This window comes from Tachysurus fulvidraco, chromosome 4 (assembly GCF_022655615.1).
Source record: "Tachysurus fulvidraco isolate hzauxx_2018 chromosome 4, HZAU_PFXX_2.0, whole genome shotgun sequence".
NCBI lineage: Eukaryota > Metazoa > Chordata > Actinopteri > Siluriformes > Bagridae > Tachysurus > Tachysurus fulvidraco.
Window position 1 is genome coordinate 14,266,511 of NC_062521.1, and position 26,138 is coordinate 14,292,648.

The 26,138-nt window shown below is 38.3% G+C and overlaps 3 protein-coding genes across 6 annotated transcripts; 2 read left to right on the forward strand and 1 right to left on the reverse strand.

Annotated features, from left to right (window-relative positions):
• Positions 1-3: 3 nt before the first annotated feature.
• dhx57 (DEAH (Asp-Glu-Ala-Asp/His) box polypeptide 57) lies at positions 4-12,332 on the reverse strand. Of its 2 annotated transcripts, XM_047813038.1 has the most exons (23): positions 12,234-12,332; positions 10,158-10,645; positions 9,766-9,969; positions 7,939-8,855; positions 6,493-6,677; positions 6,249-6,370; positions 5,965-6,160; positions 5,283-5,407; positions 5,061-5,194; positions 4,928-4,982; positions 4,367-4,578; positions 4,043-4,159; positions 3,824-3,920; positions 3,570-3,743; positions 3,249-3,449; positions 1,915-2,191; positions 1,731-1,826; positions 1,556-1,639; positions 1,319-1,456; positions 1,137-1,211; positions 919-1,053; positions 636-836; positions 4-456 (listed from the first exon to the last, which is right to left on the reverse strand). In XM_047813038.1, exons 2-23 carry the CDS (start codon positions 10,640-10,642, stop codon positions 313-315), a joined length of 4,374 nt encoding a protein of 1,457 aa, XP_047668994.1. In that variant the 5' UTR covers positions 10,643-10,645; positions 12,234-12,332; the 3' UTR covers positions 4-312. The 2 variants fall into 2 exon arrangements, with proteins under 2 accessions (XP_047668994.1, XP_026997949.2); XM_027142148.2 differs by lacking the exon at positions 12,234-12,332 and having other exon boundaries at positions 10,158-10,657.
• A 636-nt stretch (positions 12,333-12,968) lies between these two features.
• On the forward strand, positions 12,969-15,624 carry cisd1 (CDGSH iron sulfur domain 1). The gene is made up of 3 exons (XM_027142156.2): positions 12,969-13,125; positions 13,566-13,771; positions 15,467-15,624. The coding sequence occupies exons 1-3, from the start codon at positions 13,098-13,100 to the stop codon at positions 15,554-15,556; spliced, it is 324 nt and encodes a 107-aa protein (XP_026997957.1). The 5' UTR covers positions 12,969-13,097; the 3' UTR covers positions 15,557-15,624.
• A 2,515-nt stretch (positions 15,625-18,139) lies between these two features.
• On the forward strand, positions 18,140-22,612 carry ipmka (inositol polyphosphate multikinase a). Of its 3 annotated transcripts, XM_027141807.2 has the most exons (7): positions 18,141-18,634; positions 19,404-19,489; positions 19,661-19,757; positions 20,789-20,961; positions 21,391-21,472; positions 21,598-21,875; positions 21,957-22,612. In XM_027141807.2, the coding sequence occupies exons 1-7, from the start codon at positions 18,523-18,525 to the stop codon at positions 22,155-22,157; spliced, it is 1,029 nt and encodes a 342-aa protein (XP_026997608.1). In that variant the 5' UTR covers positions 18,141-18,522; the 3' UTR covers positions 22,158-22,612. The 3 variants fall into 3 exon arrangements, with proteins under 3 accessions (XP_026997611.1, XP_026997608.1, XP_026997607.1); XM_027141810.2 differs by having other exon boundaries at positions 18,140-18,434; positions 21,598-22,612; XM_027141806.2 differs by having other exon boundaries at positions 18,142-18,634; positions 21,598-22,612.
• Positions 22,613-26,138: the final 3,526 nt, after the last annotated feature.

A 26,138-nucleotide genomic window follows, 5' to 3' on the forward strand; every position in this document is an offset into this window, starting at 1 on the left:
CTGACAGTTGAGTATTTAATTCATAAGGCAAACAATAAGAAAATATCTAAAGATCAACTGCAGTGTTCATGCTAATGAACATGCTTATTTTCACCTTTCTAACCTTTTTTTATGCACATGTTGTTTTGCATCCAATATTCAAACCAAAACTACAGTACATGTGTCACATAAGGGGTGACTCTGTATTATCCAGTTTAAATATAAAAATAATGCTGTGTTGTACAAAAGGCATTTTTGGTGGTAATGATGGATGTTTAATTACTTTGCATGCAATGCAGGTAGATGTGAGAAATTTGTGTAAGCTCGTGCGTGTCACTGTGTTGAGATAAGAGATACTATGGTGTGTATGATGCGGGAGCCTCGTGGGCAGGTGATCAGGTCCATGCTGGGATTCTTGATTTTCTCCTCCAGAAGCTGGTCAAGCTCCCAACGCAGCTCCTTCACCAGCTCAGCAACCTACATACATAAAAAAAAAAGGCAAAACAAACAAAAAACCCTTTAATATTAAACAAAAAATTACTTTGATACACTGAATCCTGATTATAAATACCACTATGTTCTTTACATTGTGTCTGTGGATGAAGTGAATTTAATGTAGGTATTTTACGTAATACAAAGACAGTGAGCCCTCTTACTTCATGTGAGGCAGCAGTGAATTGAATCCAGCCGTCATCCAGAGAGATGATGAACTCGCCGTGTTTTAGGTCCACATTGACCTGCCCCCCACCGAACAGCACCATGGGATACACAGAGACCATACTGCAGTCCCGGATAAACACACGGCTAGTCTTCACTTTTTCATGGTAGACCAGGTATGGACTGTCGTAATGACGCACCTGTACAGAAGCAAAACAGTGAGTGAAGCCAGCGTTAACATATAGGGAATAATCTGTAACAGAACCAAACATGGCATGTTACCATGAAGTTTACAGACGAAGGATGGATGTGAACTGCCCCATCATTTTTAGTGAGGAAGCGGAGTTCTTCAGCTTTAGGCTGCATCTTCACGGCCCCTTTGCTTGTCAGCTTATACTTGCCCTGTGGAGCTCGAACCTGCCAGACACACATGCACATTTCATGGGAAACAATCCTGATCATAAAAAAAATTAAAAAAAAAAAAAAAAAATTATACTGACCTGGACAACATTGGGGTAGAGGGCTGCACACAACATTGCTGACATCAGCTTTGTGTTATCAGAGTTTAAATTCGCCTTTTTTGAAAGACAGACACTAGTATGTTTTAAACTTTTTACAGCACTGTATATCTCCAGCACCTTTCAAAAAGGATATATCTTAATTAGCATGTAAAAAGTATTACCTCATAGCCTGTAGCCTCCAGCACACCATCTGTTCCCTTAGAGCTCATCCTCTCTATGTTTCTGACCTTCAATCCCTCCTTAACAAAGCCGATATCAGAGAGGAGCTCTGCAAACTGCCTCTTCATAGATGCTATTTCCTATAAGACAAATGCATTTGCAATCATCCTTTATTAGAGAGCAATCCTACTATATAAATTTGAAATTTGACATTATTTAGCCAGCTGTTAAACACTCGCCTGTAGTCCCCGAATAGACAGGAAATTCTCTCTGCAGTAATTATAGCCAGCTTGTGAACCATTCTGTGCTGCAGTACACCAACCCTATCACACACAAACAATTATATAAAATGTATACGTACACAATTTGCTGAATTATTTATTCTAAAACATTTTTCACAGGAATCACAATAACCTTATATGCCTGTATCAGAGCAAGATGGTCACTGTTGGTGAGAGAAAAACTGAGTTTCCTCTCCTTAGCCTCTTCTCGTTTATCCCATGGAGAGACCTGAGAAAAGAGATCATGTAGACAAATGATGTAAGAAAAGAAAAGGACCGCAGAACTGCAATCAGAGAACAATCTAATCCTCGCTTACGAATGGGCTCTTGAAGGCCAAGCTAGCAGCGATGGTGAGGGCTGGGTCCAGACAGCGGAAGATGGCACCCAGGAGCATCAGCTTTCCAATGCGCACATCCACTGGAAGGCAGGCGAGATGCCAACCAAGAGGAGTGAGACATTCGGCTTCAGTAAGTGCACCAAGAGCACAGAGTCTTTGCTTAGCTGCCTCCAGACTGCCCTGTGCTGGAGGTTCTATGAGCCGTGAAAACACAGAGTGCAGGGGAGACTTGGAGAACATCTCCAACACTTTAATCCTAAAACAGAAGAGAACAGAGTCTGATGTATGTATTAAAGATATATACACATTTATACTTCATTTATTTTCAGCAACTACTATACATTCAAAATCCACTTTAATAGAAAAACCTGTAAATCCATTCAGTTATGAAGTTATCCTGTCAATCATGTGGCAGCAGCACAATGCACCAGAATGAAAAAAACATGTTGTCTATATTACTGTATCTGTGGCTTGGTTGTTGTACCAGACAGGCTGGTCTGGTAGGAGTATTTTTTTAGAAAACTTATCTTGCTCAAGAACAAGAATTTGAGGCTACTGTGGGCACAGATTCACCAAAACTGTGCAATCGAATGTTAGAAAATGAATCATCTGCTGAAAGAGACTGTTGGGTGAATATTGGGTGTAGGTGGGAGGAAACAGGAGAACAAGGAGGAAAAGCAACCTTAAGTGGGGACAACAAGCTTAATTCAACACAATCTGTTACCCGATCTGAATAATAAAAATAACGGTAATAAAATTAATAGTCCATTAAAATAATAAAAGAAAAATAATTAGGTTATTCATATTTAAAATGAGGGGGCAAGGTGGCTTAGTGGTTAGCACGTTTGCCTCACACCTCCAGGGTCGGGGTTCGATTCCCGCCTCCGCCTTGTGTGTGTGGAGTTTGCATGTTCTCCCCGTGCCTCGGGGGTTTCCTCCGGGTACTCCGGTTTCCTCCCCCGGTCCAAAGACATGCATGGTAGGTTAATTGGCATCTCTGGAAAATTGTCCGTAGTGTGTGAGTGAATGAGAGTGTGTGTGTGCCCTGCGATGGGTTGGAACTCCGTCCAGGGTTTATCCTGCCTTGATGCCCGATGACGCCTGAGATAGGCACAGTCTTCCCGTGACCCGAGGTAGTTCGGATAAAGCGGTAGAAAATGAGTGAGTGAGTGAAGGATTTAAAAATGACTCAACATTCTACTCCGCTATTGAGAAGCTGCCAGCAGGTAAATTTAACAATGTAAAGTTTTCTGTAAAAAACTTTGTGTAGAAAATTCACAGGGGATCCTGTGCAATTTAATCCGACCACATACCTGAGGCAGAGCTGCTCCAGTGGCACTCTCTGGATCTCAGGCAGCTGCTGCTGGCTCAGGTGATGTGTGAAGCGGTGGCTAGTGAACAGATGGAAGCAGACTCCAGAGGCCACACGGCCGGCTCGGCCTCTCCTCTGCAAAGCGTTAGCACGAGACTCCCACACATCCTCCAAACTCTCCATACTGCGACTGGCATCGTATCTGAACATACACAGACCATTGTATGATTACAGTACGATACAAATCATGAATTGTCTTGTACATGGATGCTAAACTCCATTCCTGGAAGGCCAAAGACCTGTAGCATCTCCAAACTCTTACCTCTTCTCTTTCATTCTGCCAGAGTCAATGACGTACACTACATCATCAATGGTCAATGACGTCTCTGCTATATTAGTAGAGATGATGATTTTGATCACACCCTCTGGTGGCCGTGTGAACACTGCCTGCTGCTCCTCATTGGACAGAGAGGAATGAAGCGGGTACACCACACACCTATGAACATTATACAATATTTTACAGATATCAAATTACAGAATGTTCAACTAAAAAAAAAAATCTGTACGTATATATACTTCTTTGTTCTTCTGTTGTTAAACATCCTATTGGCTTGCAGCTGCTCATATAACTGCTTTATTTCAGCTAATCCAGGCATAAAGACCAGAACAGCACCTACACATACACACAAGAAAAAAGCTGAAGAACTAAAACAGTTTGTGCAATCTGCCTTCAGAACTGATTTGTCAGATCCTGGTACTCCTACAACAAATAAAATGGGTAAAAGATTAAAATACCTGGAGGATAACTGTGGTCTCTAGTTACAATCCACTCTAGCAGACTCTCCACAAGGTCCATGTTGATTTTATCCAGGTCCATGGCAGCCAGAGTTTTCACCACCGTTTTTGAGCAAGCTTGAGTAAAGAGTCATATATACTGCAGTATAATAAACCATGAGTCAACTAGAAAAAAAAAAGTTTGCTATTGCATACAAATAAGCGTTACTTTTCGACCTCAGTGACACATAGAACGTGACTAAAATGATCAGCCACTGTCTGCAGTCACTGCTACAGAAATGTATTACCAAAGAACTGAATCAGTGCAGTTGTACATCTCCTTACTCGGATATCGGAGTGTGAGCTCCTGCACACTGAGCTGCTGGTCAGGGATGGAGTCTTTGACTGTATCTTTCTTTACAAAGGCTGTAAATGACCAGCTATCCTCATCATCATCCATGTTCATCACCCCAGGATGTGCTTTCCCAGCTCTTTGACTGGGTGGGCCGTTCTGCTTTCCCATGCGCCGATATGGGCTACGGTCTTCTATCACATACCTGATACACACATTCATGTAACAAGCGGCACATCAGTGTTACATGTTAAATGTTTGAAAATCCAGCTCATATGCTTACTTGTCATTAGCTACCCATTTTATTTAGGATTTAACTGGTTAGTTTTTTATATCCAGTGTATCTCAACTTTATTTCCAGTATTTAAGCAGTTTATGTTGATTAACATACGTATACCATTCTGATATTAAAATTAATTGCTTTTTTTTTATTTTAATTTGAGAAGATAATTGTACTTTATTCAACTGTGTTGTTTGTCTTCTACTATATGAAATCTATTTCAATTTGCATGAAAAGTCTGAAAATGATCAAAATGAATGTTTTTTTAAATCACCTGGTCATTGCAATGGCATCTTCAAGGAAAAATTGTTCCACTGGGAATGTACGTCCTGAAGGTAAACAGCGATATTAGTATGAATGAAATTCATGTTTTAAACACAGGGTATGAATGTACATAAAGGAGTTGCCTGGTATGTGGATGGTGGGGCAATTGTGGAAATACTGGGAGAAAAGATTAGCGTTGAGAGTAGCACTCATCAGGATGATCTTCAGGTCAGACCTTTGCAGCATTAGATCCTTCAGAACCAGCAACAGGAAGTCACTGGGAAACAGGAAGTGATGCAGATCTCACAAGGTGCTCATTATGTTGGTACGTTAGTGTGTGAGATTATAAGCACAGTTTCTCTCACCTTTCCTCTGTGCGTTCATGAACCTCATCCACTATGACATGTGTAACTCCACTGAGCTGAGCGTCTCCCTCTAATCTGCGCAACAACACACCAGTAGTGCAGAAGAGCAGCCTAGTGCAGGACGACTGGACACACATGTATACACATAAGGTTGCCAGTTTTGTCTAAATTTCAATCCAATATAATGGAAAAAAACAAACAAACAGAAAAAAACCCCAACAAGCTAATAATAACATGTTTGGGAATTGGGAAAAGCAGACACATTTGTGCTCTTTTTCTAATATCTCTGTGCCAGGGAACAATCTTTGTAATATATTTTGCAACTGAAATGTTTCTGAACATAGTAGATACGCTAATTTCACTTTCATTCTCCCTTTATTTGCCTTAGCCAATGTTTGCTTAAATTGCAAATATACTGTAATTATGATTATTCGATTTATAATTTATTTATATAATTTATTTATATATTTATCCCCAAAAACATGATCTGTATACTTGTTCTCTTCACCACCTGGTTCAAGAACTAACCTAATTATGTAAAATATGCAACCCTGGCAACCTTGCATACATAGTTTGTTTAATGCATTAAATGCCACATATTTTCAATACCTAAAATGTGATACTAGAAATACTAGGTATGTACTTGTGTGTGTAAGATAGACAGAGAGAGAGAGATAGTTACTCTGACGGTCTCCAGACGGATCTGGTACCCAGTAGAGTGGCCAAGAGTCTCGGCTCGTTCCTGAGCAACCCTGGTTGCAACGGCGATTGCAGAGATCCGGCGAGGCTGAGTGCATATAATGCTGGCTAAATTTTGTGCTCCTCCACACAGAGAGGCATCCAGGATAAACTGAGGGATCTGAGTGGTCTTACCACACCTGATATTAAACACACATCTCACTATAAAAAGCCTTTCTAACACTCCAACACAATCTATAGCACAACATGTCATAGTTTCCAACATACCCAGTCATCCCACTGATCACCAGAACTTGGTTCTTCTCCAGAGCATCTAGAATGTTCTGTTTTTTGTCCCAAACCGGCAGCTTTACCCTCTGTTCCTGCATTGATGCATAGCGCCTGGAAGACTGGCAGAGACATAGGATTTATAAATATTAAATTTTCCTGCTTGCAGGCATACAGATACAATCTTACAATCAGAGTGTGTGAAGTGGGTAAAAAGTGACTGATCACTAGTAAAAGAGGTTACCGTTTTATTCCTGAACTCTCTACAGAGCTTCTTGTTCTCTTGCAGCACCTCTTCAGCCCTTATCTCCGTTCTTTTCTCCATCCGCTTTCTAAAGTTCACATAGCTCTCATTCTCGATGGGAATGCTTTCTTCAGCATCTTCATCATCCTGCTCATCTTCGATATCTTCTGTGTTGTGATTATCGCCTGTAGTAATACCAATAAGACAGATACTATGTACATACAGTCCATCCAACAAACACTGCAGCATTGTAGATATATTCACACAACCGTCTCTACACTAAAAATAAGCCAAACATTACGGTAAAAGTCGTCTGGGGTAGAAAGCAGCTGTTTTTAAATATCGCTGCTCCGAGTCAGTGTCTTATAAGGCAGTAGTTTTTAATTGATAGCTATAGTTATAATACTTCCCGGCTTTGAGACGTGCTTCGTTAATACGGCATGTTGCTAAGATACAGGCAGACACCCATGTCCGCTAGCCACAAAACCTCTGTTCAGACAAAATAAAATACCTTCATATCAGAATCAGAAATCCAAAAAGTCAAAAGATTATTAAAACAACACCTAATGTCCACTATGTATCCTGTAGGGCCATAAATGATATGGACACCCATATGTAAGTCTTCCCCAAACTATTTACTAAGTTGAGATCACACAACTGTACAGAATGTCTTTGTATGCTGTGGCATTATCATTTCCCTTTACTGGAACTAAGAAGACTGAACCTGTTCCAGCTTGACAATGTAACTGTGCACAAAGCACGGTGTGCTGGGGTTAGTAATATAAGCACTCGAGTGCTTTGCCCAGAGCCCTGACCTCAACACTACTGACCGTATGCAGTCTTTAAAAATCCTGCAGATGAAACAGGATCTGTGCAAAAATGATATACAAGCAACTGTTTGGCACACGACTGTATAAAGTTTGTCTTCAATCATGGAGTTATGCTTGTCGCTATTATTACATAACTGTGTAAAAGTAATTCTTCAAAAAATGATTATGGTCAGTTCAGGTGATTGTAGTTAATTGTCATTTCCACATTTATGTTTTGTATTTAAGTCTAAACATGCAATTTAGTCTCAGTTAGATTCTTGACATTTCTGTAAAATAACAATTCGGTTGTTTAAACGGTCTCAGTCAAACGGTTTCATTTACAAACGAGGATTAACCGTATTTACTTAGTCATAAAACGCAGTAATATTTCATGGACTTGCAAATGACAACTCTCACCTAAACACGTTATTTTTATTCAGTAAGAATTTCACTGGATTTAAGTAATAGTTTTTTTTTTTTATAATGGATTAGTTCTTTTTTGCTACATCTTCCACTTTATTCACCTTTTCTGGTGCCTAAAGGGAAGTTTCTATTACAGGCATATGATCTCTCAGGTAATGTTTCATTTTCTTTCAGACAACCTGAATACAATGGCAGTAAACAGCAGATAATTTACCGTCTTTATGCAGCAGTGTAAGGTTGGTGTTCTGTGCTGCATTAAAACATCGTGAAGAAGAGCCTGATGTACTGCTTGGTGTACTGTAGGCTGAGCTGTTCTTGGTGCTACGAATTCTTGGTGCGGTAATAGTGGGTGGGGCTAACACAGGGGGTGGGGCTAACACAGGAGGTGGAGCACTATATTTGTGATGTGAAGCTGAAAGGAGCTCTCTGATTTGTCCATCGTCCTCAAGACAAGAAACGAGAGTGTAGACCACAGGTTCGCCCTCTCGTGCCGCTGACAGGGCTTGGCCAAAGAGATATTCAGTCACATTAAGGCGTCCTGCTCCAGAGATCGCTTCATCCGTTGTACTGAAGGCAGCTAATGGTGGCTGAAAGGGATAGCGGCTTCCCTGACGAAAGCGGACCTCCAGCTGGTAAACAGGGCAATCAGTACTGCTAAAGCCAGGCTGGCTGGGCCCACATGTGTCTCTGTGATGGCTCGACTCAGTAGGTCTTTGGTGTTTGAATTGGCAATGCTTCCCAAACTTACATCCAGCTCCCTTTAAGTAGAATTTACACACCTGCTTTGATGAAGAGCCTCTCACTTGGCCTTGCTTACTCAGCTCTGAGGTCTTATTACGGCCCTCTGTCATCCACAACAGGTCCAGTCGGATGGTCCAGACGCGGCCACTGATTCTCTCACAGAAACGCTCTCCATAGATGGCAGTTAAAGCAAGAGCCTCCTCCTGACGCAGAGCCATGCATTCCTCATACGGTGGAGGATCGGGCACCTGAACATCAAGAGAAGTCGACCCAAAACCTTCAGTGAATATCTGAGAGAGAAGGAACTCCAGTGTCGTGCCGACTTCCCCTTTCCCCACTTTCTCTGCTGCTTCCAGAACTCGCCTGCTGCGTTCACGGTCAAAGCCATATCTAAACACAAGCAAACGTAAAACCATTGTTAGCACCTGAGAAATAAATGAATGGGATAAATGCTTACATAATTCATATTAACTTGCCGTACGATGATAGCATAATTACAGGAAATTCTGCTTAGAGCTGTTCATCTCCTCACACTCTAAAGGCTTTCAGATAGAATACTAAAGCTAATCTATTTATTCATTGCAGTTTGTCCTGGAATATGATTTGGAACGTGTGATCGGTACATGATAGTTGTTGACATTATAAACATGACATTATACGGAATACCTTTGGAAACTGATGCTGTGTATTTTCTTTGAGAAAATGTCAGACAATTTTGAGGTGAATAAACGCATGAAAAGTTTTTACAGTTCAGAACTGCACAATTATTGTCATTCTGTTACAATAGAAGTCATGTTAAAGCAGCAACGAGACAAAGTCCCTTTAAGAATAGCACAGATTAGATAAGATTTTGCTTAACTGCAGGTTAAATTCAGGGCTCATTACGTTACAAATCCTACGGCCACCCCTAGTATGACTTTGAATGCATAATGAAAATTCACAATAGCTCATGAAGCGAAAAATAAATAAATAAATAAATAAACAAACAACCAACCAAATAAATAAATAAAATGAAGCACACATGCTGCAGCCACCGAAAAAGATTGTAGATTGATTGAGGAGCTGTTTCACTGCCCCTCCCCCTCCCCCTCCCCATCTCGTAGTTACTACACTGATTTATTTATTTGTTTTGGTGCCACCCCAAAATTTGCTGTGGCCTCCTCTGGCCACCCCTATTAAAAGTTTCTGGGGGTGCCACTGATCCTATATGGTTAAAATAATGATTATGGCAAAAACATCTTAATATGTTGAACTACACTGAGAAACTCTTCCCAAATAAAAGCCCAGAGACAAAGTTTACCTGCAGAGTGTGCCTAAAGCAAAGAGGGAAACAACAGGTTCTGGTTTGGCAGCTGTTTCTTCCTCACTGTCTTCTTCACAGACACCTTCTTCTGCGTTCCCGACACCATCGTCCTGAGTGAGCCAGAACTGACCTTCCTCACGATGGTCCAACTCATCATACTCTTCCTCCTCCTCCTCTTCCTCTCCTTCGTAGTCTGAGCCACTGAGTTATAAAACAAAAACATAAAAGATCCTCTGTGTAATGTAAATCCAAACAACAGACTTTGCAAAACGTAGGTTATTATTTAGATTTGAAATCCATGTGGAATTTAGTTAATTTAATTTAGTTAGTTAATTTAAGACCATTAAATTAACATTTGATAGACATAAACTGTCCATATAGCCACAAACCTGTTTGGAGTATTATATTCCTGACTCTGCAGTTCTTTCAGTAATTCCTTTACTTGTAGCCGGTTTTCTGATGTCATATGTATCTTCTGTAGGGGCTGCTTGAAACTTTCAGGTCTTCCCTGACCTCGTCTTTCCTCGCCTTGTCTCGAGCCATCTCTGGGAAAACCCTGAGAGCTGCCCCGTCCGTTTCCTCTACTGTACCCACGGCCTCTACTAGTAAAAGCCCCTCGTCCTCTTACTTTAGGGGGAGGTTTGACGGCACGACTTGGTCCAAAATCCAGAGTAAAATCATCATCGTCATCCAAGCCACTGAATGCTTTCCGTCCTCCTCCTCCTCCACCTCCTCTTCCACCTCCTCCTCCACCTCCTCTTCCACCTCCTCCTCCTCCTCCTCTTCCACCTCCTCCTCCTCCTCTTCCACCTCCACCACCCTTATTAAAGCGTCCTCCACCCCTATTGGGTTTTGCTCTTCTTCTTCCACTCATGTCCTTTCAACAAGCAAAAGAGGGAGACATGAGTGACAACTCTTACGAGTGAAAATATTGTCAGGTTGCCCGTGTCTGTGGTATTTTTCCTTTTTTTTTGGCAGAGCTAATATTCCATATAACATATAAGAGCTCTTTCTAGTCCTACCTCTAAGAAGCCTGATGGTGGCACGGATGGTTGCCTTGGTGTGTTGGTGTGCTTTATTTTGTTTTGTTCTGTTCTGTCTTTTAAAACAGTTTATTGTGTTGACACAGGGAACTCATTCACCAGAGAAGAGCTCATAAAACAGTCCCTACGGATTTATTTCTAACTTTTATTGGCACATCTATACATTTCTTTGGACATTCTAGTCTGTGTGCACACAGTGAAACACTAGAGGAGTGGGAAGCGCGCCGGTGAACTTCTGCGTCTCCAGCCATCGCACACCACTATATTTAGTGTATATTTCTCTCCAACGTGCTTTCCCTGAGCAACAAATTGGTCAAACTTCAGCTAACGGTGGGGAAAAATAAAGACATTTCTTTATCTTCCATCTTGTGCGGAAACATGGCTGTGTGGACTAATTCCAGAGCTTCAGAGCAGATCTCCACACGGAACTCTCTGGCAAGAAGAAAGGTGGAGGAATTTGTTTTTACACAAATAATGGCTGGTGCTAAGATGTGACTCACTAATACTGGTCTTCTGATCTTGAGTCATTTCTCATAATCTGTAAACCTTTCTACTCCCCACATGAGTTCGCTTCATTTACACTGGTCGGTGTTTACATTCCACCACAAGCCAACATGCAGGAGGCCCAGCAGTGACTTGCTGATCAGATACTGTGTGTAGAATGCATTGTTGGACTCATTTGTTATTGTCCTGGGTGACTTTAACAAAGTTAACCTCAGGCGAGAACTCTCCAAATACAGACAATCTATTAAATGACCGACTAGAGAAATCAACATTCTGGATCACTGTAACATTACAGTAAACAGTGCATATCACGCTGTCCAGTGAGCTGCACTAGGACAACACATCACGGTCCATTTGATTCCTGCATTAGGCAAAAAAAATTAAACTCTCCAAATGCAGAGGAGGATCTTCAGGCCTGCTCTGACTGGGATATAATCAGGACTACCACCTGGTTGATGAGTAAACAGAGACAGTAACATCATAAATAAGTTTCTGTGAGTATAGCTGTGTACCATCCTGCACCAGGGAAAGTTACAACAATGACAAAGCCTGAGTCTCAGTCAGAATCAGACAGATAAGGCAGGAGAAGGAAGCAAGAGTGGGGACATAAATAGGTCTAAATTTATGCTTCGTCTCTATTATTACTATGCACCAACACACCAAGGCTAATTCCTGTACATGTAAACCCTACAGTACCTGCTAATAAACCTGATTCTGATCATGCATCACGGGCTTGATGCTGAGAAATAGAGATTTTAGAGAAAATGACATGTGGAATGCCTCTGAATGACTGAAGCTGACATCCTCAGCACTCTATAGAAGCAGGTAATAAGCCATCTCACTGACATCACCCTGAAACTGCTGCATCGAGACATCAGTAACATATACACAGTGTATAAGATATTAATACATACTTACAAATCATATCAAGACATTATAACCGCTTCATAAACTAGAACCGCGATTGCAATGAGTCAAAACATACTTTTGGGCACTGAGATTGCTTCCGGGTCGCACACGTGAAATTCATGCAGGTTTCAAAATAAGAGTCACTTGCTTTAAACGTTTGTCTTTTTATTTTTTTCATATATTGGCTTGTTTCAACATCGATATATTATCGCCTTTATTAATATGTTCAGTTTTTAATACGTGTTTGAATTCGAAGATTTATTTATTTATTTATTTATTTATTTATTTATTTATTTATTTATTTATATCATTCTAACTGTCCTGGTACTGGCAGAATTGTCAAATCTCTGCTTTAAATTCTTTTCTAAAAGCAAATTATTCTAAAATTATTTAACATACAACACTTCAGAAAGTTGCTTCTGTTGCATAGACTTCACTTTGGCTTTCTAGTGAGGATTTATTTTTGTTCATTGAGAATAAATACAAGCACATTGTGAACTAAATATATCTAATATTAATCTTGAATTTTGTATCATATTAATCTTTATATTATTCTTTATATTAACCTTTTGTTCTATAAAGCTGCTTTGAAACAATGTCAATTATAAAAAGTGCTACACAAATAAATTTGAATTGAATTGAATTGAATTATTTAAAAAATAATTGAATTGAATTGAATTATTTAAAAAATAAAGTGGGCTTGATGACGTCAATTCATCGGCTGCTCTTGGGTGTATGCGCATTCGGTTGCAGAATTGATTCGCTTGAACGATCCACCCACAGTTTGAAGGAGCTTTAAATTATGGGCCATTATTAGTCTTTGGAAAAGGACAGTTTGCAGTTTCTTGGGGTGCTTGAATTCTCACCATAGTCATGAGTAGCTCACCAACTTTGTCTAAAGGTAATGTTTGCGTAATACACGGCCATATATGTTTAAATAATATAGTAATACGTGTAGCTGTACATGTAGCTTGTTAATGACCTATAAGTGTTAACTACCTGAGCTTGTCATGTTGAATGTAGCTCCCATCGAGCTCGTGTCTGTCTCCTATACTGTGTCAATGTGCCTCGTGTACACAAGCTGTTCTGTCTGTAACAATCAGCAATAGTACTAAAGAAATGTCTTGTCGAGTTAGCATGGGTTAGTTGACCTTAGCTATTATGTCAAGCAATTGTTTTTACTTTCGTTTTCAAATCTATATATTTGAATGGCAGCAGTGAAGCAGAAGGTTGTTTCTGAAAGGTTAAAGCTGCATATTCATGTTTACATAACAGAGACCTGAAGAAACCCCTGACAGCGTTGTTGTTGTTGTTGTTGTTGTTGTTGTTGTTGTTTAACAGGTGAAGTGATAACAGCTCTGTCTGTCACTGCTGGAGCCATGGCCATCGGGTTCCTGATCCACAAAACACTGTTTTCCAAATCCAAATGCACGAAGCCAAAAGTGAACCTGGACCTTCAGAAAGACAACCCCAAAGTGGTGCATGCTTTCGATATTGAGGATCTGGGGGATAAGGCTGTGTACTGTAGATGTTGGAGATCTAAGAAGGTAAAGAAATAAACTGACAAATATCTGGATTGTGTTAGAATATGGCTTTCTTCACACCGTTCAACTCTTGCCGTGTAAAATCACGAGAAAAGTGCCAAGGATACCAACGAACAAACAAATCAAAACAATAAACATCCCTGCATGATGAGTTCCTTGATAGTGAACATACTGAAGACATTCTCAAGTTTTGGAACAAAAGATGAATATGAAATTATCAGAATTATAGTATATAATTATAATATATACTTCCTGGTGTTGAACATCAACAAGAGCATGTCACCTTTTGTTTGAGAACTCACCTGTTTTACATGTGATCAGAAATATTGGAACAAGCAACTTACATGATTTGCCAGGCATGTCTTGTTAAAAGCTCCAAATGTCTACCTTTGGATTGAGTCCTGGGTTTCACCTCTGAAGATTGCATTTATTGTTAAAAAGGATAAAACTACATGAAGAGAGCTGTCTATGGTCTTGAGAAAAGTAAGACATTTTGAAGCTGATAAAAGAGGAAAATTTGATCAGAGCCATTGCGCAAATGTTGAGTGTAGTCAGTACAATTGTATGGAATATCGCGAAAATGAAAGAAACCACTGGGGTACTATCAACCAGACATGAACAAGTTGGACAGGGATAGGAACAGCAGAAAACCCCAAACTATTATCGATCAACCTCCATTGGACAAGTGCGAATGTATCGCATTCCACTGTGCAGAGAAGACTTTGACAGCAGAAATATAGAAGCAAAAATTCTGGCACCAAGATTATTCTCCATCAATATGACATGACAAAGGCCAAAGTGTGGTGAAAGATAAGATCTTTGTCATGATCTAAAACATACAAGCTCATTGGTTAAGTACAGCGGAGTTAGTGTTATGGCTTAAGTTTACATGACTGCTTCTGGAACAGCCTCAATAATCTGTACTGATGATGTAACTTATGACGGTTGTTAACTAAATGAATACAAAGCATTCTGTCTGCTAATTTACAAAGAAATACATTCAGTTTAATTGGGAGTATCTAAATCATGCACTGACAACACAGCAAGGAACTATATAAGAGGGGAATAGTGGAAGACTGGCCAAGTCAAGTACTAGACCTTAACCTAAGGTCACAAGAGCAGGGTTTATCCTCCAGAAGATTGGACTCATGGAAGAAACCCAACAAAATGAATAACTAGAAGCAAATATGTTTTATTAAAAGTCTAGAAAACCATCACAAAAGAATGAAACACTGTAGTGATGTCACTGGGTCACTCGATTAATACAGTTTGATACAAAGAAGATGTATGCAACCAAATATTAAGTGTTCTTTTCATTAAAATGATCTTCCAATCCTTTTTCCTCAGCAACAGTCGGGTGCTCTGCCACCAAAAGTGCCTTGTTTTGAGTTGTTTAACACATTTAGATGCAAATATCAGGGGATGACTGCTGAAATTCAGATCTTTCATCTCATATATATATATATATATATTTAACTTCTAACCTGATACTTTCAGAAGGGACAGGATACATATTTAATAGGCTTTATAACCCATCCTCATTATACCCTCTTCTTATCAAGCCTCAGTGTTATGTATCCTTTCTTACTCCTTATGAATGTCTGAATGTCACATGTGGACTCACCAATTCAAATACCTTATATGTAATATCTGACAAAACTAAACAAAACTCAGAACATTTTTTTTGCTGTCTTTCAGTTTCCATACTGTGATGGTGCTCATGCAAAACACAACCAGGAGACGGGGGACAACGTGGGCCCACTGATCATTAAAAGAAAGGATGCATGAGTGTGAAACTTGGTCTACTCACAGTCGACGTTCGCAATCACATTAAAGCACTGATGGAGATTAATATATATTTGCCTCACGTGTGACTAACTCGTCATATGATTTAGGGTTTATCTTGTCATAGCTGCCTGTGTCTTAATGGTCATCATGCATCAGGGTCTTATTCTCTTCTTGACTTAGTGCAGGTGTATATATTGAGAAATATATATATTTTTTCTCCCCAGAAGTTCAGTACTTACATTTGAATCTTGATGTTATGTAATGAAATTAGCACTACATTTTTTCCTTCTGATTCTTATTCTGATCTCTAGTGGCTTCTCTGCTGATTGTAAGGCTTTGTGAAATTGCTCTAACAATGTTGACAAAAGCATTTAAGAGTGAATGCGGCATCACAGAGTGTACATGATGAAAGCCATGAAAATAAATAAACCAAAAAAAAAGTACATGAACTGTAAGAAAGAGTGAATGGGTTTATTTGAATATGGATCCAAGTTTGTTTCTCTGTATAATGTAAAATGGGTTAAACTTATTCAAACACGCACAAGTAAGCAAGTGACCAAAAGGAAAAAGTACATCCTGTTTAGCAAAAGTATAAATCTTGATTGTGTTTTCAGCACAAATAGAAAACTCCAAACAAAATCTGATTTAGTACAAACATTAATCTTTTTTATTTTTTAAACTTAGTTAAACATACCAAGGCCTATACATGGAACAATTAACATTTTTAATAAGCACACAAAACGATGCGACCTTCGAGGGTTATTAAAACAAACGTGACCTTAAGTACACTTCTTAACTGAGTGAAGTGAAGTGAATATGCTGCAGTAATTTCTGTAAGATGTGCTTGAAATTTTATTTTTGAGATATTACTAAATTGTACTTAGACAAACATGGTTCTGTGATGGATAAATTGTCCATTCGTCTCTGGTTTTCTGGTGAAATCAGTTCACATTTTTGTTCTGATCTCTGTGTGTGATCTGTATCACATGTTCTTTCACTACTGCAGACTCTCTGTTTAAAAAACCCAGCCTGTTATTTTACTGAGAAACCAGTAAGGGGAATCTCCTCATTCCTAAAGACAAAAACAAAACAACATCATATTACTTTTCACCTTTAAAGTACTGATATGTACATGACAGATGTTTTGCAAGAATAATGGAAATTATATGCAAAACTTTTTCCTGTAAAGCCTTAGGAAAAAATGTTAAAAACAAATTCTCCGACTTTATGTCTAGCATACCTTGCTAACACAGAAATACAGATGTGTTTGCTCACGGATATAGAGGTAAGGTAAACTGGGTGAACTCTGACAGTTGGGCTGAACATGTACTGCTGCTTTGTGATGCGTCAAAATCCTGTCACACTTTTTAAGCTGTGGTTCCTCCAAAACCTCAAGAACTGCTTGATTGATCTCAATACTCCACTCCTGCTCTGCTTCTCCTGCTTCCTCATCTCGGAGCTATTTGCACTTCAATAGATTCAGATCGGATGATCGGAACTCACCTGAATACCCAAGAGACCTGCACTACAGTAAAAACTTTCAGACTGCAGTAAAAACATGCTGCACTGAATTTATTCTTATCTTATCTCAGGACTCTCATTCACACTATGCTTATACCGAGCATTCAGTACCTTTTCAACCCTTTGCCTTTTCTATATACAATGTGATAATAACAATAACACTATATCCTGTTACCCAGAGAAGCATTTGGTCCCTATTGAGACTCTTTTTTAAGGTTTTCAACTCATGTCCTCTCTGGGGCTTTGCTTAGTCACTGTCACGTTCTACATCTAGACTTGTATTTCTGTAATGCTGAATGTTATTCATTTTTGTAATTGCCTGACATATAAAATAGAATCAATTTTAATTGAATATTCTGAATTTTATATGAATGAAGCAGCTGCACATGTTCATAGCCATCGTATAGGGAAAGATCTATATGTCCGTGTGTGTGTGTGTGTGTGTGTGTGTGTGTGTGTGTGTGTGTGTGTGTGTGTGTGTGTGTGTGTGTGTGTGTATGTGTGTGTGAGCTTCTTTACTTTTACATGTTTTGGCTGTATACTTACACATACATATAAGTACAATATTCTCTTTGCTTTCTGAACAAACATTTTAATTTATTTTGATCACAGACTTATTAAATGATCAAATCTGATTGCTCAGCAGATATTGAATATGATGACAACATGATACTGACAGCAATATTTTACTAAACCACACCAATTTGCCAACAATAGGAATTTGCAAAGTTGATAAGCGGTAGAAAATAAATGAATGAATGAATGAATGTTAGCTTCTGTTGTCAATAACATTTTATGCATTATAATATGAACTACTTCTTTACCAGCTTCTCTCTCTCTCTCTCTCTCTCTCTCTCTCTCTCTCTCTCTCTCTCTCTCTCTCTCTCTCTCTCTGTGGACATAAATAAGACAGAAAACATAGCTTTTGGAAGCATTTGGAAAGAGGAGTAAAGGAGGAGTAAATGGAAGTCAAATGATTTGAGTTACACTAAGAGCAGAGCTACTGTTGGACAAATAGCCAACACCGTCTGACCAATCAGATTCAAGAATTCTACAAAAAATTTAAATAACTCGTTGTTCGTTACTTTAAATAACAACCAGGACTAAGTTTTGTACCTCGGTGAATAATCATCTAAACCGCATCGAAACTCGAGCCAGAGACTAAAAGACGACCATTAATCCTGTAAAGTGTGAATGTGACAGCTGCTTTTCCACAGTTTGTGTACTGACCAGAGATGAGTAATGAACAGTAATATGAGCGTTTCTTCTACGAGGAAGTGGGATGTGTTCGCTTGTGGATTCGGGACTGCTGTAGGAATCTGTACAGCTAGACATCACTAGTGAGACGGCGGTCAAAGTAGGTCTTTCTTATCTAAACTCCCAGACATCCAGATCAGAGTGAAATAAAAAACGGTTACGGTGTGATGTGATACCCGAAGCTAAGAATGGCTACAGAGGATCGAGTATTAAAGTCATCTCTAGCCGCCGATGATGGAAGGAAAGCAGTGCCCCTGTCTCATCAGGTGGCTGGTCACAAGTACGGCATCCATAAAGTCGGTCAGTTAACCAGTTCATCTGATCCACGATACTTAGTTGTGTTCAGCATGACATTAAAGGCTCAGTTAAAGGAACAGATCATGAATACAAGTTCAATTTAGGAACATCAGCTGGTCTCGAGATTCTTCTTAAATTATTATTGTATTAGTCTATTCATTCTTCTGCTAGAGGGATAGTTAATAACAACAACCATGAAGCAGAATGATTAGATTTAATGAATGAACCCTTGTGTTTGTGGGTCTTTAATTCAACACAATCAAAAATGTTATGTTAAAATACTCTACAGATGTTTACATCCCAATTACAAGCAATATAAAGAGCATATATGGTTAATATTTGTTCTTTACCTTTATTACATCACATTTTTTAATTAAAGTGCTACTCGTTTGTTGTTTTTTAATAAAATGTAAAAAAGAAAAAAAAAAGAAAAAAAAAATCAAATTTAATCAAGTTATTAGTGGAAGAAAATCAACAAATTTACAAGGAAGCAAAGTTTTTCAAAACTATTGATGTTTATGAATATGGGTCCCACAGACCCGAACAACATACAACGGTTAATCATGGCTGGTTAATTACATTTATAGAATGATGTTGAACTGAAATGATGCATGTTGAATTATTTACCTTTCGTTATCTATTGGCATAATCTAGAATTATAATGATTATAATGTCATTCGTGGTTAGGTCCAGCTCATCTTTCATGATCATCAAGTATTTCCTGATGCATGATTTTTGTTTGTTTTTGTTTTGTGTGTGTGTAAATTCTCAGGTATTCTACAACACGATGATGGTACTGTACTGAAACAGCTGCAGCCTCCACCCAGAGGTCCATGTGAGATGCAATTCTACACCCAGGTATTATTCACCATACAAAACTCGATAATGCAGCAACAATCCAACAGTTAATCCACTAAATACACCGTAAATCTACTCTATTGGAGTCCTTACATGCACATACACTTATTTGTTTGCTCAAATATTGTACAGGTCACTTAAGGCCAGCCCTTACCTGAATGTGTTTTTTAGGTGTTTGCTCAAGACTGTACAGATCCACACTTACTGGCCTTACAACAACACCTTCCCAAATACTATGGCACATGGTCAACTCCAGATAAACCAAATGGTGAGATAGGGTATGCTGGTCCAATATTTACCTATTTAGGTTGAATCTGGAGTGGGATGTTCAAAAAGCATATACAGTACAAATGTTATGGTCAGGTGCCTACTGGCCATGTAGTATATTAACATAAACAACTCCAGTTTTTTCACCACATTTTTGCCTAAGTTTATTTTGCTTCAGGTCATGTTATAGACTGCAAATGAATGTAGATGTGTCACTAATGACTGGTTTCATGAAGTTATTCCTCAATAAATAATTGTTTCATTTGTTAAAGATTTATATTAGAGTCTTCCCTCAGTAAATGTGCTTTGTTTGCATAGTTGACAGCATGTCTAACAGGAACAGGATACAGTGGTTATTAAGTCGTATTTTATCTGAGTGAATGAGTGGAATTTAAGCTGAGACGGACATTATAGTTAGAATAAATTCTTTGACATGTCTCTGAGTGTATGAGCCACCATTTAAAGATTAAATGCTGTGTGTGTATGAGAGAGAGAGAGAGAGAGAGAGAGAGAGAGAGAGAGAGGGAGAGATGTGGATGTGATTATAGTGTAGTTGTATTCAGTCTTGAACTCTTGTACAAATATGTTAATGGATAACTTTTGGCAAGATTTGACCTTCGAACCATCCCAGTAACAGCACACAATAAAGTACTTTGTTATGGAGACGCTAATCAGTTGATTGTTGTTGAGGATTGGCTTGTCACTGACTACTAACTTGACTGAAAAGAAATGATTTGTTATAAAGTCTTATCAGAGCTTCTCAGTAGAGAAGCTGCAGCCTAGTCCTCTGAAACGGCACTGACTTAACAGATAACGGACGATTTCAAGTTTACTGCTCAGGTAAACAAGAGCTAATAAACATTGTAATAAATACTCTCTAAGTCAGAGTGCAAATGGCAGCCTGTAATTATGCTGCTGGGTCACTTTTGCATGACACATCGTTCTTAATTGTTTAACTAAGCACAGAACTACTTATTCCAAATGAAATTATTTTTCTAAATTTGTGAAAACATTATCTGCCTTTTTTCTTAGAGCTGTACATGAAGCTGGAGGATGTGGCTGGGAGGTTCACATGTCCATGCATCATGGATGTAAAGATTGGGAGAAAGAGCTATGATCCTTTTGCCTCTCAAGAGAAACAGAAAGAGCAGATCAGAAAGTATCCTCTAATGGAAGAGATCGGGTTCTTGATTCTAGGAATGAGGGTGAGAGAACTGTCTGTTTTCCATGTCTAATGTTCATGGACATGTTCATTATTTGCATCATTTGCTACTTAATATTTAATCATTAACCCTTAAGCAGGGTTTTTTTTAAATATTTTGGTCAACTGTGAACTTGCCAAACGGTTAATAAGTTTAGTCAACATGTTGGCAAACAATATTTTATAAAATGATTAAAACAGCACTTTTAAATGTTTTTACATGGCAATTGTTAGAGCACTGTGTATGCAATTGACTGGCATATCATCAAGCATGTATTCCTGCCTTGGATAAACATTGCCTGGTCTGATGAACATTGATTTTTTTTGATGTAGTAAAAGTTCAGAATAATATACAGTTAAATAAGTTAAATAAGTTTACAGTGAAGCAGAAAGTTTTTTCATCAGTTTTCATGTCTCCTTGTCTCATTTTCAGGTTTACCACGTAGCTTCAGGAAGCTATATTAGACATGAACAGTTCTATGGTCGCAGTCTAACAAAGGAAACACTCAAAACCGGTATGGAAGAGACTTGAAGACATCTTTGTTTGGCTGTGATGAAAAAGAACAAATTGTTTACATTTATTGTTATATTCATATAGTTTATGTGCAGATATTATATTCAATGTTATTTTTTTTTTCAGGATTAGCTAGATTTTTTCATAATGGAGTGGAGCTAAGAAAAGATGCCATTTCTGTTAGCATCCATAAAATCCGTAACATCCTCCAATGGTTTGAGCGCCAGAAGAGCCTTCACTTCTATGCCAGCTCTCTGTTGTTTGTATACGAGGGCTCTCATCGCTTAGGGAATGCAAAGAGTGAAAATGAAGCTCTGACAGGACAGGAATATAGACAAACTGAGCCAGAGAACAAAAGTAATGCTCACATCAGTAGCTCAACACTGAAGAGCTCCTGTGGACAGGTAAACTTTAGTAGCATTCTTGAAACCATTTACAATTTAAGGAAAGTCAATGGGTTTGGGTCTCACTCTTTACATCACCAGGCTATAGGAATGACAGCTGACATGAAGGCAAAAGCAAACACTGTGGTTGAAGGCAAAAGCTCAAATAGTGGTAAGGAGGAAAATGTAGAGGTCAGGATGATTGATTTTGCCCACGTGTTTCCCAGTGATAGCTCAGATGATAACTACATTTACGGACTGAGGAGCCTCCTCTTTGTTCTGGAGCAGATCCTCCAAGAATGACTATATGTCCTCCAAGATTATACCAAGTTAAATGGAATGGATAACGTTGATAGAACTTTTTTTTAATCTTGGGTTTATCAAGGTTCATCTTCAAAGGATGTTGAAATAGTGAGGTGGAGTCAGTCATTTATTATATAATGAATGGTACATTAAATATACTGTGTACCTGCTTATAATCAGACTCTACTGGTGCTGGTGATAGGATACAGGCAGGAAGATGTTCAGTCTAGAAAAAACCCAAAGCAAAATAAAAATACAAAACAACAAAACAAACAAACAAACAACAAACAAAAAAAGCACAGATAAATCTAAGTAACAATGAATGTCACTGAAATGAAAAAAAGAAACTATTATATTTGAAACAAACTTGTCTATACAGTGGCTCATATGTGAATATTTGAGTTGTGTATTCTTTATATTTCACTTATGGTCTCAATAAAATAAATGTATGTTTACCTTGGAGAGAGGTGTGTATTTTTAAAAGCACTTTAGGTGATGATACTTTTGCCTTGGTTTATACATTTTAATAGTATTTTAACTGACTATGTATAAATTCTCTTCACATTCATTATTTGTGTTGTTGTAATTCTTGGTAGGGTCACTTGATGGCACCAGACTCTCTAGCTTGGCTTCTTAATGGGTCACACAAAGTGACAAAAGTGAGTCTTGGCAAAAGAAAAAAAAAATGCCTGCTTTTCAAATGGCATGAAAATGTTTAAATATCAAAATTTTAGAACCCCAATCTCAATAATTCACAAATAAATCATGAGCCATAATTAAATTTTTTTAGCATGGTAGTTAAAGTTATATAACAATATTCTCTGTGGAGAAAGTGTGTGTGTGTGTGTGTGTGTGTGTGTGTGTGTGTGTGTGTGTGTGTGTGTGTGTGTGTGTGTGTGTGTGTGTGTGTGTTTTACACTCTCAGAGTGTTAAAACTTAAATGGTGTCATTATCCAGGCCCTGAGTGACAGCTTACTGCGACTGTTATGACAGCACATGCAGCATAGAACTTTGTGTGTGGGTGCAAGTGTTAGTTTGCAACAGAAAGTGTATAAAAGGGATAATGTGCAGGAGGTAAAGGGTTGATCGAGAGGGTAGTGGGAAAACTTTATTCTTATAATGCCTAAATTTGACATGTACTTATTTGAATTGTTTGCAAGAATTCCACTCCTGTACAATGAAATGAACTGTTAATAAATAATATAAATATTATTTATTAACTATATATTTGCGGGTTTGTGTGTGTGTGTGTGTGAGACGTGACATGACGTGACATACGGCTAAGTATGGTGACTCATACTCAGAATTTGTTCCCTGTGTTTAACCCATCCAAAGTGCACTCACAGCAGTGAACACACACACACACACACACACACACACACACACACACACACACACACACACACACACACACAGTGAACACACACCCGGAGCAGTGGGCAGTATATGAACTGTCTGTGTATATGAACAGGCTTACAAGGCTTTATTAGAATCAAAATTAAAGGTGATATTTTGAATGTTTTATTAGTGATAAGTGAAAACTGTTCTGCTATAGACTACTCTATCTCTTCATGTTGAAAGCTCCAGAGAACAACTAGAAAGTGATTGGATCACTTGGTCTATATGTTGGTCTATACTCTTGGTCTATATTATTTATTTATTTATTTATTTATTTATTTAATATCACTATGCAAAATATAGAAATGCATACATACATGTTTAATAAGAAATAATAATTACAAATAAGTAAACATATTAAAACATAAATTAACACAAGTGGTTCCAGGATGCCTGGTTCAATCCTTAGCTCAAGTTACTGTCAGGTTTCACATGTTTGTGTGGGTTTCTTCTGGGTTATCCCCAGGATATAGATATGCTATTTTATCTCCCACTGTCTCCCACAATATTGGCTACAATTAATTGCCCCTAGGTGTAAATGTGTGTCTCTACTGTTCCTAAAACAGGCTTCGGGTCCACCGTGACACTGATATGGATAACATGCTTACAGAAATGGATGATCGAAAGTTATTACTAAATCCATTCCTGTGACATGATAAATGTGTAGTGCCATGGGAAATCCCTTTACTGCAACAAATGCAAGTGAAAATTCTTAAATAGAGTTAAATAACAATAAACCAAATAAACCTTTTTAACAATTAAAAAAAACTAACTAATATAAGCTAAATTATCTGATAATAGAATAGGACATTTAAAGTTTGAAATGAGTAAATGCATCTAGCAATGGTGGTTAAGGGCTAGAAGTGGTTAAGGTCATTTCTGTTGACTAAATTCTGTAATGAATTTTGAATCAAAATGTTGATGATTCAGGTAAGTTTTGAATTAGACTCATCTGCTTATACTGTATGTAGTCATAGTTTACAAGTTTACAAGCCTAGTGAAATTAAAAAATAATTAAATGTCAGCATTAAATTATTATTGTATTAGTCTATTCATTTTAGGAGTCAAGAAAGTGTAATCATGTGCTAATGATTGTGGATAGCTGACCACCATGCCCTAATGTGGACCTTTCCATCCTCAAACTGTTACCACAAAGGTGGAAGAACACAACTCTATACCCAACTAAAACCTTGTGTACCTCACTAATGCTCTTGTGGCTGAATGGGCTAATCCTAATCAGCTACATTCTAAAGTCTATTGGAAATCCTTCCCAGAAGAGTGGAAGTTATTATATCAGTAAAGGGGAACTAACTCTGGAATGGGATGTTCAATGAGCACATATGGGTGTGATGGTCCACAAACTTTTGGCTATATAGTTAAAAGCATTTAATTACCCATGAAATGGGCTATGCTCATTATATTTAAAATGAGCTAAAGTATGTAATACATATCTACTTATTCAAATAGTGTAGTGGAGACGTGGACACGGTTAAATGATGTTGGTGGAGAATTTGACTTTCAGAGAAGTCTAGTGAAAGTCAAGACAAAAAAGTGGGATGTTTTCCTTCATTTGAGGATGTTGTGAACTTAGAACTTGAACGGGTGTGAGTATGAAACCTCTGGAACAAACAAAGATGGTGTACATGCCTCAGGGACCCCAGGGCACAAGGCAGGGGACATGCAGGACAGGGTACAATCTCACTGCTGGACAGACACACAGTATGGACAATTTAGAGATACCAAACAGCCTACAACACATGTCTTTGAACTGGGAAGGAAACACCAGAATCAGTGGGAGAAAATGCAAACTCATGCACTCAGCACAGATGTGGGAATTAATTATATTGTATAGGTAGTTATATATTTAGGCTCCTTTTTTGATATTTTGGAAATAAGAACCAACTATTCATTAAACAACATCATAGGAAGGCACAAACAAAAATAATACTGTGTGAATTTGATTCACTGTAAGTAGACCAATTAGGAACTTGCATGATGTGAACTCTGTGATGTGAGTTCATCTTATCAAACTTTTTACAAGTATGTTGGATGTGAACACTGTCTATAAGACTGGGTTGATTTCACACACAAGCACAAAACTGTTCTCAGTTTGCTCTGACTGCAATATACTGCTGATAGTACCTCTAAAATTATCGAATGACTGAAGACATTTTTCCTCGTGGTCTTTGGCAGATTTACACTTTAAAGTGCTTACTAATGAACCATTGACATACTTTAAAGGGCAGTCGTAACCAGGATTTCTTTGCAGTTGGTTTAGGCTTAGAGATATTAAAGTAAAATGGAGAAAGAAAGGCCATTCCTTTACCAAAGTCATTCACAATAGAACTCAATAAGGGATTGAAGAGCTGTGTGAGATAGAATGAGGGTAAAGTAGAAGGACACTTATTTTTGCCCTCTCATCTCACCTGTGATCAGAACATCTCTCCGGCACACACACTGAAAATCTCTCATGTTGATTAGCTATGTGGGCCTGTGAGTGCTCTCACTTCTCAACATTGCAGTTCGTTTTACACTATCAAAACGAAAAAGAACATAATCTCTCACAGAAGACAGACGAGTCAA